The sequence below is a fragment of the Diospyros lotus genome, chromosome 7, assembly GCF_014633365.1.
Source record: "Diospyros lotus cultivar Yz01 chromosome 7, ASM1463336v1, whole genome shotgun sequence".
In the NCBI taxonomy this organism is placed as follows: Eukaryota; Viridiplantae; Streptophyta; class Magnoliopsida; order Ericales; family Ebenaceae; genus Diospyros; species Diospyros lotus.
This window is the reverse complement of record NC_068344.1, coordinates 28680164-28698668: the sequence shown is the minus strand read 5'-3', so window position 1 is coordinate 28698668 and position 18505 is coordinate 28680164. Positions and strand designations below refer to the sequence as shown.

Sequence of the window (18505 nt, the reverse complement as noted above, 5' to 3'; positions counted from 1 at the left end):
TCTACCAGTTGAACCCCCTTTGGTTTAGGCACCATTTCCCAAGTTTTATTCTTTTCCAAAGCCCTAATCTCCTCATGCATAGCTTGCACCCAATTCTAATATTGTAATGCCTCTTCTATAGTTTTAGGAATAGCTATGGAATCAAGAGAAGTCAGAAAACTCTTGTGATTTGGAGAAGCTTGTGATAGGAAATGAATTGGGCAGTAGGATGCTGTGCATAGCTCATTTTCTAAAAGCAATAGGCAGATCCAAATCAAAAGGTATAGGATTAGAATAATTAATGGATTGAGAATCTTTAGAGGGAAGAGTGAGTTCGAAACCTGACAGAGGAATAGATGATGGGCCCTGCTGAGCACATGGATTGGGTTGTTTCTCTTGTATACGAACGGTGAGCCCTTGAACTTGACAGGAGACATTTTGGTCTAAACAGAGGGTGGAGAAACAAGAGATGTTTGCTGGTCTCCTATTTATGCTGTCTTTGAATTAGAAGGAGTACATAAAGTTGAGAGATTGGGAGGAGAATGTGGTTGATATGGTTGAGACATTTCCATGATAGGTAAATCATGATCGCCAATAGCTGTAACCTCTCCCTTAGGACTAGAAGTAGAAGACTAGAAAAAAAACCAATTCTCCACAAAGGTGACATCCTTAGACACACGAACTTTTAGAGTAGGAGGGTGGTAGCACTTGTATCCTTTTTGGGTAGGAGAATACCCCAAAAAGACACATCTAAGGGCTTAGGGATCAAACTTATCCCTATGATGTTTAGAGACATGAACAAAAGCTAGACACTCAAATACTTAAGAGGAAGGGAGTATTGAAGATCAATTTCTGGGAAGTAGGAAGAAGGACACTAAAATGGGGTAAGCTGGTTTAGGACTCTTGAGGGAACCCTATTGAATAAGTAGGTTGCAGTCAGCACTGCCTTACCCCAGAAAGATTTAGGGACTGAATGTTGATGCAAGAGTGCCCTAGCAACATTTAGGAGATGCCTCATTTTCCTCTCAACAACTCCATTTTGCTAAGGGGTTTCAACACAAGAGGATTCATGAATAATTCCCTCTTGTCGGAAAAAGTGATTAAGATGATGATTAAAATAGTCTCTTGCATTATCAGTTTTGAATTTTTGATAGAGACCCTAAATTGAGTGAAAACCATCCTATGAAACAAGGGTAGGATGGTGTTGATGGCTGCTTTGTCTTTGAGTAAAAATACCCATGTTATCCTAGTGCAATCATCAATAAATGATACAAACCACTTAGCCCCAGAACAATTGGGAACTCTAGAAGGCCCCCACACTTCAGAATGTACTAAGGAAAAAGGAAAAAAAGAAAGTTTATTGCTAACAACATAAGGTATTCAATGGTGTTTAGATAGCTGACACACATCACTGAAAGGAATTGACATCAACACCTTTAAATAGATTTGAGAGCATGGTCTTTAAAAAAGTAAAAGGTGGGTGGCCTAATCTAAAATGCTGAAGCTATACATCGGAGTGAGTAGAGGAGAGCATAGAGGAGTGAGTAAGGTTGGAATGGTCTCTTGCAGATAGCCCTCTGCTTCTTTGTAGGTAGTACAACCCATTCAATGCCTTAACAACACCAATCATCTTCTCTGTTGTTAGATCTTGAAACACACAGCCATGAGGTGAGAAATTCACATTGCAATTAAGGATTTGGGTAAGCTTGTCAATAGAAAGTAGATTGGTGGAAAGGCTCGATACATGCAGGACATGTTGGGCAAGTAGAGATGCGTCCAAACAAACATTTCCTTGCCCAACTATAGGAATAGATTGGCCATTAGCAATAGTGATTTTTCTGGAGCCGGTTATTGGTTCATAGGTTTCAAAAAATTTCAGATTAGGTGACATGTGGTCAGTTGCTCCAGAATCTAAAATCCATAGTTCATCCCTAGCTATATATGAGGCAAGTGAAAGCTCAAAATTAAGGCACATACCTGCTTGAGTTAAGGAACATTCACCTTGGAGAGTTTTAAGGAAAGATTTCAGCTTCCCAATCTCTTATGCATTTAGTTCTCCTAGGTCTGAGAAGGCTGTAGAGTCAGCCTTTCCAGTTTTCTCCTTTGTTTCTTTAGCGGAGAGATAGGCTCTTCCCTGATTCTTTGGCTGCAAGTTCTTGAAACCTCCAAGTTTGTTTAGTACTGTCTCTTTACCATGCAATTTGAAGCATGGTATCTCTTGTATGTCCAGGCTTTTTGCAGGATGAGCACCAAAGCCCCTCCTTTGCCTGCTTTGATGAGGATTGCTCTCTGCCTTGTAGAGGCTTCATCCATGTCCCCTGCACCTTATTAGTCACCATAGCCGATCCCTCCATGCCATGATTAGAAAGCATGGCTGTTCAGGAAGAATAGGGAAGAAAGGTGCTGGGCAGGCCGAAAGAAAAATGGCAACGACACAGAAAGCAAGGTCAATTATTGGCAATGGAAACTGATTGAGAAAGAGCCCAAGAATGGCAATGAAGGCCAAATCAGCAAGGTGATGGTGATGAAGGCAAACAAGAAACAGTAGGAAGAGGTCAGTAATGAATGCTGACAGGAAAACAACAGACAATCATAAAACACTCTGATACCATGTAGAAAAATAGAAGAACAGTGGAAAAAATCTCTGCATTCTCATATCAATATGCACAGGATTACATTCCTTATTAATAGGGAAGAGGACTACAACTTTAGGAAACTATAGATTAGGAAACTACAGCTTTTAGGAAACTACAAACAAATGGAAACATAATCTATACACTGTACAAGGAAACAAAAGATACCAACCCCAAATTTGGAAATCTCTAAAACTGAACAGCTTTCTAAATATGGAGGATAGTATCAGGGCTGATTTTAGAAAGCTCATTCCATACTTCCGTGATTTGTATATCATTCCATACTTCCGTGGATTATTCAACACAGTTTGAGTTGTTAGATATGGCAACGAAGTCATCTGTGAGTGACTACTGTAATGGTTCAGAGGCAAATGAAGTACGACCCACAAAATCTGAAATGTGATCAGATAAAAGACAATAGGATAATACAAGTGGATCTAGTGCATTTACCATTAACCACAGCTTGTGAAATTTCTGATACATGTTCATACAGGAATAATTACACATTTAAATCTTCCCAAACTAGTTTTAAAGTTAAGATTAGAAGTCCATTAACTACTTATCAGCAAAAGAATCTCAAATACAAACATTTAATACTTGTCATTGAGTATAGAGATAATATTCACAAAATCAATTACTAAGTAGAGACAAAAAAAGATTGCAGCCTGAAGATCTATACTAAAAGAACAAAGGTTTCAAAATAATAATTATATAATAAATTGGGAAACAATTTGAGTTGAAAAGGTCATTGTCTCCAAACTCAAGATTGACATGTAATATACAGTGAAAGATCTTCATGTGTGAAAATATACAAAATGTACAAGGAACAAGCTAGAATTCATGTAGTAGAACCGACATGGTGGGATAAAGGCTTGAGATGTTGTTGCACAAGCTACAAAGGGCAAGCTAACTAGCTGATTCACTAATTACCAACCACAGGTCACCAATTTGCAGATGGTTACAGCAGGAAGTTATCTATCATGTGGAAAACCACGTCGGCACCATCAGAATTCAACCAATAGCTCTTAACCTGAATTCAGTGTAGCAAGAAAAACAAAATATGAAAAAAGAAAAAGGAAAACAAAAAGACAAGAGACAAAATAAAATGAAGAAAGATAGAACACATGGTATAATTAAGTAAGACGTGATGGTAACATGACAAATATCATGCACCAATTTGTTGAGTTACCATTGATCCTAAAATCTTAAGTTGGCCCCCCTTGGGGCAACAATGGCTTGTGCATGTGGACAGAATATACAACAGTGAAACCATTAAAGTTTAAAAGCTCACCTGAATGGTGCTGTGTGCAATATATCGTTGTTTACTTTCATGAAAGCTAATGTCAACACGCTGCCAAGGTACTTGAGTGAGGCCTCTAATCATCTCCTCTACACAAAAACATAAGGATGCTAATGAGGAACAGGGGGAACACTTACATCTAATAGTACTCAAAATAATGAACATTTTTGAAAAGCACAAAGATTGACAGTTAAGTTTGCTAACTCAACAATGACTGGATGTATATGCATGCATACAAAGTATCATGAACTTTATCAGAAAATTGAAATTATTTCACATCCTTTTCTCACAAAACTGCACAATAAGGATTAAGTTTGTGACAAGCAAAGGTAAATCAGGCCATCCTCGCAGCCCTTGTGTGGCTTGCCTAGGCTCTCATAAACTTATCACTATATGCCTCACACAAATGCCAGCACATGCAAGCATATTTTCAGCTAAGACATGAATGCTACCACACAAAATTATCAAGCATTACATGCCTAAGGTATGGGGCATTGTAAAAGCTAATAGAGTCGTGATGGTGCAAAAATGGAATTTTTTTTCCACATAAGCTTTAATGAGTAATTAAAAAACTCATCACTTTTATTACTTATTGAGACACAAGTAACTGAGGATTCTAGTTTATAAGTTGCACTAATTGGGCCCAATCAATTTATTAATGCTATGCTTGGAACAAAGATATAGCAGAAGAAAATAATAAAGAAAGGAAAAGATATTCTTATGTGCATCTAAAAATTGCACATACAAAATAAATTTCATTTTCTTTTCTATTGAAAGATTCTAGCTCCCAAAATAACGGAATTTCATTGACAGGGAAAGTCACTTGAAATTTGATACAATCCAATAAGCAATTCATTTTACAGGAAATCTGTACAGAAAAGATTAAATGAAATGATTCTCTCACGCGCATAAAGACCATCCCATGTTGGTTGAAATTCCAATGAACATTTAACAAGATTAATAAAATATAGTATCAACCTTCATTGGTTCTTCATAATAATATTATGCAACTCTCTCATGAGCACAAAGATAACAGAGCTGATTATGAATATGCAGAACTCCTGAACTAACCTATGAAGAATAGAAATAAGAATATATATCCAAATGATAAAGATGATGACCAAAAAACCTCCAAAAATGAGATTCTTCCTAAATGGAACATTTGATTGAGGGGTAGAATTTGAAATGCCTGCAATAACTAAATTATCATCACTTACTCCTTCCCTTTTTTTCTTTGTTTAATCATTCATGCCAGAGCCAGAATTTTCCAAACACTATGAATGCCACCACATTACCAATTAGGATTTCATTCTGTCGTTAGGCTTCCAGTAGGAAGTCTATTGAAAGGAATTAGGAACTAATAGAAATAAGATTGAACTTGCAAAGAGAGGAAAATAAATAAAATGGCATTTTTCCAAAAGAGTTCTCCAATTTTGACTCCGGAACCACATGCAGCTCAAAAATCAATTGAGTGTTAAGAGTTGGACAATAAATTTCCAAGGTGAAGTTTCACTCTCTTTGCTGATAGCATCTCTTTTGTCTCTCATGCCAAATCAATAAATTACATTAATAGCTTTTCAATGCCTTGTGCGCATTGAAACCCTGGAAGAGAGCCATTTTTGAATCTTGGATTAGGAGATGGACTAATCATTTTACATGCAGAACCTTTTAAAACAAGTACAGAAAATAACTGATTTACCAAGTTCAGACTTCAGCTTTACCCAATTCCAGCCAGGCAACCTCATTCGTAAAATATAAATAAGACAGCATGAAGATAAAATCCAGATAATTCAACATGTAAAATCCAGATAATTCTTCCTTTCATTCTAATACACTTTACTACTGCCGCATGTATAGATCATTTAACTTCCTTAGAGGACAAAATTCAGATACATTCTATCAGAAGAGACAGTGAACCTCATATGCATTTCCAACCTCCAAGGAACCAATAGTTTTTCCAGTCCACATAAGAACCCCACAAAATGCTCAGAGCAATTTTAACATGCAGGACAGGAAGATGGTTCATACTGTTACTGATACGGATTTGAAAGGGGAAAAAGAAAATCTCACAAACCTTCTAAATCAATCTTTTGCTTCCCAGTCATGGAAGATGCTACATTCGGAAATTTTTCAGTAGTTTCTCTTTCAACATACACGATATGTGGGTATTTCTTGTCCTTTACCAGAAGATTAGACTGTAAAACAAATTTTAAAGTATAAGTAAAAAGGGATTTGGTTCTAAGAAATATGGATGCTCTGACTGTAACATGAGCAAAGAAGTGAACAGACAGAAAACAAAATTAACCTCTGGAAGTTCATGTTGACGGCGGATTGATGATGTTCTCCACCCAACGACATCTTAAAGATAAGTGAAGCAAAAACAATAATTAAAATATTTGGCAAAAAGAAAGATTTTATGTTTGAAAAAGTACAAACTCTATCGTCAATGTGAAATAGGGAAGGATACAATCATAATTAGCATTTGCATATGCTACCCGACGCTTAAAAGAGCTTAAAGCTGACCTAAAGAGGTTACAAATCATGTCATTAGCAACAATATTTAGCTTTGTGAACTACTGAATGAACTTTTGGGAACGGGTAAATACTAACATAAATTTCAGGTCATCTGAGTCGTTAACCATTCGAAGGAGAAGGGGTGGTTTCCCTTCATCATGGTCAGTGAGAAAAAGATGCTTCCCAGACCTTCCAACAATCAAGTGTGCAGTTTGGGGGGCTCTTCTTTCCAGAAATGGAACACCACAAAGAAATGGGAGCTGGGGCAGCAATCAGACCAGAAAATTTGTAAGAAAAAGAATGAGAACAACTATATTCTGAATCATAGTTCAACCTAAAATAAACCAACTTTTTATAGGAAATAAAACCATAAATACAGGAGGAGTTTGAAGACTTCAGAAGTATATAACGAGTTGTGCAAATAAGTAGAAATCATAACTTCTCGTAAAAGAGAGGCACCTTAAGGGAGAAACTTGCACAAAGAAACAAAACTGACAGAAGGCAAAATATCTGCATGCATAAACGAACTATCCAATAACAACACCATAAAATTAATTCTAAAAGAAGCTTCGTCCCTCAACCATGGGGGAAATGGATATGAGGATGGTTCCCAACAAAAAAGAAATAGAATAATCCATTCTGGCAAAAACTATATTATTTATCTTGTGCCACAGGCCCCAAAGCACAAGAAAAAGGGTGATTAGCAATCGCATGCATGACTCCTGCCAATCAGGCATATATAAAATAATGAACTAATGTCATCATAGCCAACCAACACCAAAGGCTGGGGGAAAACAAGACAGTGCTTCAACCAGCATAATGAACAAAAAAAGTGATATTGTAACACCCGAATTTTTAGAAAGAGACAAATAAGAGGGAAAAGAAAATCCAAGAGGAAATGGAATTTCTAAAGCCATAATATATTGAAACTGAGTTCAGATTCTAAATGGAGATTGAGATAAAACGGATTATCCTATTTGTGAAGGGATTTAAATGGGGCTGGAAATTTGAACTAAACTATTGCGCAAACAGAGAGCAAATTGCGTGCACACACATTTTGATATCACTGAAAGCCTTTAGACCCAACAACAGAGACACAATCGGAAATGTAAAGCACAACCAGCAAAACACAAAAACTGATGGAAAGAAAATAACACAGAGAGATTTTTACCGTGGTTCACCCCAAATCGGGGCTACGTCTACATTGAGCTCTAGTAAGAAGAGCTCACTGCACTATACGAGAAATGGAGATTACACCCTCAAAAAAAGGTCACACAAAACTCTTCGTACAACACTGATTCGATAACCAAAAATGCCCAAGAATCACTAATACAGATTAGGGCTTAACCTATTGAACCAGAAAATAAAGACATAACATGTACAGAGCAAAACGAAGGAAGCCACAAGGCACCCTTGAGGAGACTCCCAACCCACTCACCTTTCCTTCTCCTTTCTTCTTTCTTTCTCGGACTTACCTCTCTTTGTCTCTGGTTTTTGATCGATATGACGCTCCAAATCCCGATGGTGAACTAAATAGCAGATTTGGATGGCTAGATAGGGCTTCAGAAAAGGTAAGATGAAAGGCTACGATTTGATCGTGTAGCACGATACATCTTCTCACGGAATGGAATAATCAGGCACCATCTGGAATGCCAGGATGGTTGCCATGTGGCCCTCCATCAGTTGCCATGAGGCAGCCCGAGGTTGCCAATTGTGGCCCTCCAACTCCTTGGCTCAATACTGCATCGTTTGATGCTTCACTAATAACAATCTCCACCTTGAAGCATCAAACTCTTGGGTGAACTCACACTCTCATATTTGTGCAGCATGCTATCATTCTCACCTTCATTGCTCGTGTTGGTTGTTTAATCAACCAACTCCGACATGCAGCAAGCCCAAACAGTGCTTGAACTTAGCTGCAGTCACTACCTTTGTTCCTACGTAGGCTGGATTGTTTTCAGTTGGCACTTTCTGAATTGTAACAGCTCCACCACTTACCTAATCTCTTACAAAATGATACTTCACATCCACATGTTTAGTTCTTTCTGATAAACAAGATTTTTACATAAGTGAATAGCACTCTGGCTATCAGTAAATACCTGGACCTTACCTTGTAGGAGATGGATTTCCTTTAAGAGACCTTGAAGCCAAATGGCTTCCTTGAAGGCATCAGTAACAACCACATATTACCTCAGTGGAAGACAGAGCAACCAAAGGGTGCAACTGTGACTTCCAACTAATGCAATTGCCTCTTAAGGTGAAAAAAAATGTTGTGGTGTACTTACGGGAGTCTCTATCTCCTGCAAAATCTGAGTCTACAAATCCCACTAGGTCAAGTGTATCGCCTCTTTTCTCAATTTAAATAAAAATTCAAAGAACCATTAATATATTTCAACACATGTTTTAAGGCTTCCCAATGAATTTTCCCAGGGTTAGACATAAACCCACTGAGTAGTGATATAGAATATGCAAGATCTGGCCTAGTACTTATTGTGGAAATCAGTGAAACCAAGCAGGAGAAATTCTCAATCTAAAATCATATATTAATCCATAGATTACATACCCTATTAATAGAGAAGAGAATACACTTATAGGAAAGTCTAAGAAAGGAAAAAGAAATATTCTACATAACATACAAGGAAACTATATATACAACAATAATTTAGGAAACATAATCACATCTTAACAGTTGGAAAGAATCCACCATATCTGTAATGACAGCTTATGGATCTCGATATCTTCCAACACTCCCCCTCAAGCTGGTGAATGAATATCTATCATTCTCAGTTTGCTTATAAGTGCTTCAAACCTCTTAATAGGCACGCCTTTTGTTAATACATCTGCAATCTGATTTGCTGAAGTGACAAAGGGTATGCAAACTTCCTTGGATTCCAATTTTTCTTTAATAAAGTGACGATCAATCTCCACGTGTTTGATCCTGCTATGTTGCACAGGATTGTGTGCAATGCTAATAGCGGACTGATTGTCGCAACACAACTTCATAGATCCATTACAAGATATCCTCAGGTCTTCCAACACTATCTTTAGCCTTAGTAGCTCACATAGACCTAAAGCCATCGCTCTAAACTCAGCCTCTACACTGGACCGGGCCACCACATTCTGTTTTTTGCTTCTCCAAGACACCAAGTTACCCCCAAGAAAGACACAGTATCCTGTAGTTGACCTCCTATCTACCAATGAGCCCCCATAGTCAGCATCCGTATATCCTACCACTTCCATTTCCTTTCCTGGTCTGAACAACAAGCCTTTTCCAGGAGTTGTTTTAAGGTAGCATAGGATTCTTCTCACCGCTTGCATATGCTCCTTAGTGGGATTATGCATGAACTGACTCACCAAGCTGACTGCAAATGCGATGTCAGGCCTGGTGTGAGATAAGTAAATCAGTCGTCCCACTAATTGCTGATACCTTCCTTTCTCCACAGCCGGACTATTAGAATTTCCCAATTTTAGATTAGGCTCTACAGGAGTGCCTGTTGTCCGACCACCAAGCATCCCTGTTTCCTTCAACAGATCCATGGTATATTTCCTTTGAGAAAGAAAAATACCATCTTTAGAGTAGGCCACTTCTATCTCCAAAAAATACTTAAGCTTACCCAGATCTTTGATATCAAATTCGCGAGCTAGATCTTTCTCTAGTTGTTGTTGCTCCTTAATGTCATTTCCTGTAACAATGATATTATCCACATATACCAACAAAATAGTCAAACAACCTTTCTGTGAGTGCTTGATAAAGAGGGTATGATCCCCCTTACTTTGCCTGTACCCCATAGATTTCATAGCCTTCGAAAATCTGCCAAACCAAGCCCTTGGAGACTGTTTCAGTCCATAAAGAGTTTTCTTCAGCTTGCAAACCTGTCCTGCAACACCCTTATTAAACCCCGGGGGTGGTTCCATAAAGATTTCCTCTTCTAGATTACCATGTAGGAAAGCATTTTTAACATCTAATTGCATCAATTGCTAACCATAACAGCTGGATAAGGATAGAAGGATTCTTACAGTATTCATTTTTGCCACTGGTGCAAAAGTCTCCAAATAATCAGTGTCATAGGTTTGAGTATATCCTTTGGCTACCAATCTTGTTTTATATCTTTCCAAAGTGCCATCAGCATTATACTTAACATTGAATACCCACCTACAGCCCACAGGTTGCACCCCCTTTGGTTTGGGCACCAAGTCCCATGTATGATTTTTCTCTAGGGCCCTCATTTCTTCTTGCATAGCATATACCCAATTTTGATCTTTTAATGCCTCGTCCAAAGTCTAAGGAATGGCTATAGAGTCAAGGGAAGAGATGAAACATTTATGCTTAGGAGACAAGCAATGATAGGAAATGCAGTTGGCTATAGGATGTTTAGTGCAGCTTCTGACTCTCTTTCTAATGGCAATAGGTAGGTCTAAGTCAGTGTGATCAGTAGTAGGTAAAGGTTTAATTGACTGAGAGAATTCCATACCTGACTGTGGAGAGGAAGTTGGTTCTTGCTGAGCACACTGAGTAGGCTGATTCCTTCTTTTATATACATAAGGTGACCCTCTGAACCTTGCAGGAGAATCTGGAATTGATGGAGGTATCTCTTGAGATGTTACCTTTGTAGGAACTAAGCCTGAGTCAAGATGAATAGGAGAGGAACAAGTGGGAAGAGAGGAATCAGTGGCAATGGGCAGAGAATCAGAGGTAACATTAGATTGAGTGGGAGATGGGGATGGCCGAAAAATTGATTCCAACATGGGCAAGACCTGGTCACCACCTAGACTCTCCCCCTGGTGACCAGAAGTAGAAGGACAAAAGAAAGCTTGGTTTTCAACAAAGGTGACATCCTTAGAGATAATCATTTTACGAGTAGAAGGATAATAGCATTTGTATCCCTTTTGAGTGGAAGAATATCCCAAGAAAACACAACGAAGGGCTCAAGGATCAAATTTGTCTCGATGTTGCTTAGAGACGTGCACAAAGGCTACACACCCAAAGACTTTAAGAGCAAGAGGTGAATGGAGAGTAAGATGTGGAAAATGAGTGGTGAGATGGTGAAAAGGACTAACATTGCCAATTACTCGAGAGGGGACCCAATTAATCAGGTGAGTAGCAATAAGCACGGCCTCACCCCAAAAATTTTTAAGAACATAACTCTAATGCAAAAGAGCTCGAGTCACATTGAGAAGATGCCTCATCTTTCTCTCAGCAACCCCATTTTGCTGAGGGGTGTCAACACGAGGATTCATGGAGAATGCCTCTTTGCTGAAAAAAATGATTTAGAGTTTGATTAAAATAATCTCGAGCATTGTCCGTTCTGAATTTTTGAATGGAGACTCCAAATTGGGTAAGGATCATCATATAAAAAGACTGCAAGACACTACTAAGGGCTGATTTTTCCTTTAATAAGTTGACCCAAGTCATGTGAGTGCAATCATTGATGAAAGATACAAACCATCTAGCCCCCGAACAATTGGGAATTTTTGAGGGTCCCCATACACCAGAATGCACCAATGAAAAAGGAAACAAGGATAGTTTGTGACTAATAGCATAGAGAACTCTATGATGTTTGGATATTTCACATACATCACAATGGAAATTGCTAACATTAAGACCGTGAAAGAGTTTAGGAAATGTAGATTTCAATAAAGGAAAAGGAGGATGCTCAAGTCGAAGATGATGAAGCCATACATCCTCTTTGTTGGAATTGAAATGAGACACATGGGAGAGAATCGGCTGTTCTCCTACAAAGAAATCATAGGGCTGCTGCTGCTGCAAGAAGTACAGCCCCTTGTGTGCCCTAGCAACTCCAATCATCCTCCCTGTTGTCAAGTCCTGAAACACACAGCCATGGGGTGAAAAGATCACACGCCAATTTAGGTCTTGGGTTAATTTATAGACTGAAAGAAGATTGGTAGAAAGGCTAGGAACATAAAGAACTTGCTGCACTTTGAAATTGGGGGTAAGACTCACTTTACCATGCCCAACAAAAGGAACAAGGTGGCCATTAGCTACTGTAATATTTCTAGAACTGTTCAAGGGTTCATATGTCTCAAAAAAATGTAGATTAGGAGTCATATGATCAGTTGCTCCAGAATCCAAGATTCATAACTCATTCCTAGGTATTTTGGAGGCAATAAAACTCTCAGAATTTAGGCATATACCTGCTTTGGCTAAGGAGCATGAATCTCCTTGAAGAGTCTGCAAGAAAGACTGCAACTTACTGATTTCCTTGCTGATGTCCTCAAGTTTCAGTCTCCCCGAAGTAGTGGAGTCCATAACCTCCTCTCTTCCAGCAGTATCTTCTCCTTCGTTAGTGGTTAGGTAGGCTCTCGTGGGTTGTTTGGACTGCAACTTACTGGTCTCCTTGGATCCACCTCCCATCTTGTTCAAGACTGCTTCTTTTCTATGTAATCGAAAGCATGTGTTGCGTTTGTGTCTAGGTTTCTTACAAAATGAACACCACAAGCTGTCCCTACCTTGTTTCATTGAAGACTGCTCCTTTCCGTGGGATGATTTAGGCCATGCCCCCTACATTCTGTTAGAAATCATAGCAGAACCTCCATATGATTATCACTAAGCATGGCAATCCTTCTATGTTCTTCACTCCGGACTATGAAGTAGGTCTCATTTAAGGATGGCAGTTTGTCTTGGCTAAGGATTTGTGCTCTAACTTGATCAAAATCAGTGTTGAGCCCGGCCAAAAATTCTACTATTCTACCCCTTTCAAGTATAGAGGTTATAATGATAGTATCTTCACTACACACCAGCTTAATGTCTTGGTAGTGATCTAACTCAAGCCAAAAACCATTCATCTTGTTATAGTATTCCGTCACACTCATAGCCCCTTGTCTTGTGCTACGAATTTTGGTCTTGATCTCATAAACAACAGATGCATCTTGCACCTTAGAGTATGTCCTTTTTACCGTCTCCCATATATCCCTAGCCGTAGATAAAAACATGTAATTTTTACTTACCTCGGGCTGCATTGATCCCCACAACCATGACATCAACATAGAATCTTCAATGTCCCAAGCTGTAAACAGAGGATCTGATGACTTGGGAGTTGTTCCAATAAGGTGAGAGATCTTCCCCCTTCCCTTCAAAAAGGTCCTCACCAGTTGAGACCATTGGAGATAATTGCTACCATCTAATCGATATGATGGATGCATGCTGGGTAACTCGCCAGGAGATGCGCCTCCAACTGCAGGTACATTCGGCATCGTCTCCTTCGCTGGCGTGGAAGATGTAGTCTCTGTGATTTCCGACATTCTGGAAATAATTGAGAAGAAGCAGAAGGCAAACAAAGGGAATGACGGCTGGAAGGACATAGCAAAGAACAGGCAATGAAGGCCGAGGGAAAAACAAAAAAACGATTTCAGAATTTCCTTAGGTTTGGCTCTGATACCATGTGGAAATCAATGAAACCAAGCAGGAGAAATTCTCAATCTAAAATCATATATTAATCCATAGATTACGTACCCTATTAATAGAGAAGAGAATACACTTATAGGAAAGTCTAAGAAAGGAAAAAGAAATATTCTACATAACATACAAGGAAACTATATATACAACAATGATTTAGGAAACATAATCACATCTTAACAGTTGGAAAGAATCTACCATATCTGTAATGACAGCTTGTGGATCTCGATATCTTCCAACACTTATCATTGAGTACATTATGGTTCCAATCACATTAGCATATGGTATGGTTTCCATTTTAAGAATTTCTGATTCAGATGACGGACACTGAGTTTTAGTCAAAATAAAATGTCCAGCTAAGGGAACATTAGAAGGTTTACACTCAGCCATGCCGAATTTTTGTACAGTTTTAAGCAAGTAGTCATGCTGGTGTATTTTCAGATTGTTTTTACTTCTATTTCTTTCTACTATCATTCCCAAGATTTTCTTAGCAGGTCCTAAGTCTTTCATATCAAAATTGGTATTTAACAGAGACTTTAATTCACATATTTTTTACTTAGACTTGCTAATTATCAAGATATCATCAACATACAATAGAAGATAAACTGGGATATTAGATAGTATATAGTAAAAACAACTATGATATTTACTTTGATTAAAACCAATCTCAACAGCAAAATTATCAAAGTTTTTGTACCATTGACTAGGAGATTGTTTTAATCTATACAATGATTTTTTAAGCAAATAGACATATTCAGGATAATGAATGTCAATATATCTAGTAGGTTGTTCCATGTAAATGATTTCATCAATGTCACCGTGTAAAAAAGCAGTTTTGACATCCAATTGTTCAAGTTCTAAGTCAAAATGCACTACAACAGCAAGCATCATATGTATAATTTTGAATTTAACTACAAGTGAAAAAATTTCAGTATAGTCTATTCCTTCCCTTTGTGAAAAACCTTTAGCTACTATTCTTGTTTTAAATCTTAAAGGGACAGATGGAGACATACCTTCTTTCAGTTTGAACAACCACTTACACTTAATCAACTTCTGCTTATCAGGCCTTGGAACCAATTTCCAAGTCTCATTAGCCTTCAAAGAGGCCATTTCATCATCCATTGCCTGTTGCCACTTAGTGCTGTCATGGGAGTTGACAGCCTCCTCGTAACAGGTAGGCTCACTGCCTTCATTTCCATTCCTGCCACTAAGACACAAAACACCAAGTCTAAGTATGCATATCTAACAGGAGGCCTGATAGACCTCCTAAGTCGGTCTCGAGTCAATTGATAATTGATGAGGTCTTGTTGAGGAGTGTCATACTCCTCAACCTCAAGGTCATCAAGTTGAGCCCCATGATCACTATCCTGATTAGAGGTTTCATCTTGAGTTGGGGACTCATCTTGAGTGTTGGGGGCTTGAGAGGTAGAAGCAGTAAGAGGATCCTATTGCTCCACCTCAATTTGAGTATTACCACCTATTACAAAATCATCAGGGGTGCTAGGTTTGGGGCCATCTTCAGTGTTACTAAGTTTGCATGGGAAAACTGATTCATTAAATATTACATCCCTGCTTATAATGATTTTAACTTCACCTGAGTTTCTGTCCCACAACCTATAACCCTTGGTTCCATCTTGATACCCAACAAAAACACATTTAATGGCCCTAGAATCTAATTTTCCTTCTGATTGGTCGGCATAAGCTTTACACCCAAAAACTCTCATATAGTTTAAGTTCATTTTTCTCACAGTCCATTTTTTCTCAAGACACCTAAGATTGGTTACTGTCAAAGGGCTCCTATTTACTAAGTGAGCTACAGTAGATAGAGCTTCTCCCTAAAAAGTTTTAAGCATTTCAGCGGTAAATAAAAGGCACCTAACCTTTTCTAATAGGGTTATGTTCATCCTCTCAGCAACTCCATTTTGTTGAGGGGTGATCCTCACTGTTTTGTGACTAAGTACGCTATGGATCTTGCAAAATTCATCAAACTCCTTATTGTAGAACTCCAGACCATTGTATGTTCTTAGTATTTTAATCTTCCTATCTGTTTGATTTTCAACTAAGGTCTTCCATGATCTAAATTTTTCTAGGGTCTAATCCTTGGTTTTCATTAGAAATATCCAAATCTTTCTAGTGAAATCATCAACAATAGACAAAAAATACTTGTTACCACCGTGCGAGGGAATTTGGGAGGGACCCCAAAGGTCTGCATGCAAGTATTCTAGGCATGCCTTTGCCAGGTGAGTTCCTTTTGGGAAGCTTAGCTTGTGTTGCTTGCCTAGAGTACATGGTTCACAGAAGCCTAAGAAGTCTGCAAACACTGGACCAAGGTAACCCTGGTTGGACAGTGCCTACAGCCCTTTCTGGCTCATATGGCCAAGTCTCAAGTGCCAAAGATCTATTCTATTAAATTTAGCTATGCATGCAAATGGTATATGACAATAATCATTCAAAACATATAAACCATGTTTCTTTGTACCAAAGAGAATAAGGTCATCATTTTTTAACACATACAGAAAATCATTTTCAGCTTTATAGGAAAACCCTAATTCATCTAAGGTGCCAAAAGAAATCAAATTTCTTTTTAAGCCAAGTACATATCTCACATCAGTTAACATTCTAATTTTATTATCATGTAATTTCAGAGAAATGTCACCTATGCCTTTAATACTACATGAATGATTATTTCTCATATAAATAGTACCTGTCTCTTTAGTGCTAAAGTTTTGAAACCATTCTATGTTTGGACACACGAGAAAAGAGCACCCTGAATCTATTATTCATTCATTAGCAGTTGAGGAACAAGATACATTTAAAACTTCAGCTAAGGTATTTGAGCTACTGGCAACTACTGTCACATTCCTCCCCTGTTTCTGTTTTTTGATGAAATCATAACAGTATTTTTTAATGTGACCTTCTTTCCTACAGTGGTAGCATTTCCATTTAGATTGCTTTTGTATTCCCTTCTTTCCATTTTGTTTACCCTTAGGTCCTGACCCCCCATTCTAATTAGTGTTAAAAACATTTTTCCCCTTTTCGAACTTTCCCTTAACAAATAGATTGTTACCAGGTCTTTTAGAAGTGTGTAGTTCTAATTCCCTAGCCTTAATTCCAGAGATTACAAGTTCTAGAGTAGGCACAACACCAGTGTACTATAAAACATGTTTAACTATATTATAATCATCAAGTGATGAATTTAACAATATCATTGCCTCACTAGTGTCACCTAGGGCTTGATCAGTGCCCCTTAACAACAATGTAAGTTTAGTAAATTCATCTATATTGTCATCCATAGATTTCGATGTATTCATTTTAAAATTGAATAGCATACCTTTCAAATAAACTAAATTAGAAGCAGAAACAACAGCATAAAGAGATTCAAGTCTGTTCCGTAGATCAAGGGGGTTAATCATACCGTCTACCTTTTTTATCACAGTATCCCCCAAATGGAGGAATATCAAGTTGAATTCCTCCTCCCTTATCTCATTGGTCCTAGTTGTTTGCTCATCGAACCATTTTCGATCATCTAGTTCTAGTGCAATAAGCATTTTATAATGAGAGAGTAAAACTTTCATCTTCTTTTTCCAACTACCGAAATCTCCCTTCCCATCAAATGTTCCGATTTTAAATCAGGTTGTTGTTATCTTTGCCTTGCACGAAGGTATCCTAAGAAAACCCTAGACACCGACAGAGACACATAGAAAACACCCGCTAACCGTGACTCTTCAGAAAACCCTAGATTCAAATTGTACCAACAGCGTGAAGACTAACCCTAGATTTGATCACACCGACTCTGAGAGGACTAAAAGACCTAAACTGTGCATATCAAAGAAATGGCTTTGATACCACTTGTTGCGCAAACAAAGAGCAAATCGCACACACACTTTGATATCACTAAAAGCCTTTAGACCCAACAACAGAGACACAATTGAAAATGTAAAGCACAACCAGCAAAACACAAAAACTGATTGAAAGAAAAATAACACAGAGAGATTTTTATCGTGGTTCACCCCAAATCGGGGCTACATCCACGTTGAGCTCTGTTGAGAAGAGCTCACTATACTATACGAGAAATGGAGATTACACCCTTAGAAAAGGTCACACAAAACTCTCTATACAGCACTGATTGGATAACCAAAAAGGCCCAAGAATCACTAATATAGATTAGGGCTTAACCTATTGAACCAGAAAATAAAGACATAACATGTACAGAGCTTACAGAGTAAAACAAAGGAAGCCACAAGGCACCCTCAAGGAGACTCCCGACCCGCTCACCTTTCCTTCTCCTTTCTTCTTTCTTTCTCGGACTTACCTCTCTTTGTCTCTTGTTTTTTATCGATATGACGCTCCAAATCCCGATGGTAAGCTAAATAGCAGATTTGGATGGCTGAATAGGGCTTCAGAAAAGGTAAGATGAAAGGCTACGATTTGATTGTGCAGCACGATATATCTTCGCACGGAATTGAATAATCAGGCGCCATCTGGAATGCTAGGATGGTTGCCACGTGGCCCTCCATCAGTCGCCATGAGGCAGCCCAAGGTTGTCGATCGTGGCCCTCCAACTCCTTGGCTCAATACGACATCATTTGATGCTTCACTAATAACATAAACTTAATTCAGTCTAGGATAAATAAGGAAAAATCATAATTATTATATATAATCAAG

The 18505-nt window shown here is 38.3% G+C and overlaps 1 protein-coding gene across 6 annotated transcripts in view; it reads right to left on the bottom strand.

Moving 5' to 3' along the window:
* Positions 1-1354: 1354 nt before the first annotated feature.
* Positions 1355-18505, bottom strand: part of LOC127806907 (uncharacterized) — a 52787-nt gene continuing 35636 nt past the window's right edge. For 2 of the 6 annotated variants that reach the window (XM_052344484.1, XM_052344485.1), the window contains 6 exons: positions 6523-6686; positions 6380-6435; positions 6218-6270; positions 5987-6107; positions 3904-4001; positions 1355-3642 (listed from right to left, as the gene is read on the bottom strand). In XM_052344484.1, coding sequence (XP_052200444.1) covers positions 3571-3642; positions 3904-4001; positions 5987-6107; positions 6218-6270; positions 6380-6435; positions 6523-6686 — 564 coding nt within the window. In that variant the 3' untranslated portion in view covers positions 1355-3570. Of the gene's footprint in view, positions 3643-3903; positions 4002-5986; positions 6108-6217; positions 6271-6379; positions 6436-6522; positions 6687-18505 lie in introns of those variants that run through there. The other 4 variants (XM_052344482.1, XM_052344483.1, XR_008024533.1 and 1 more) reach the window with 4 other exon arrangements.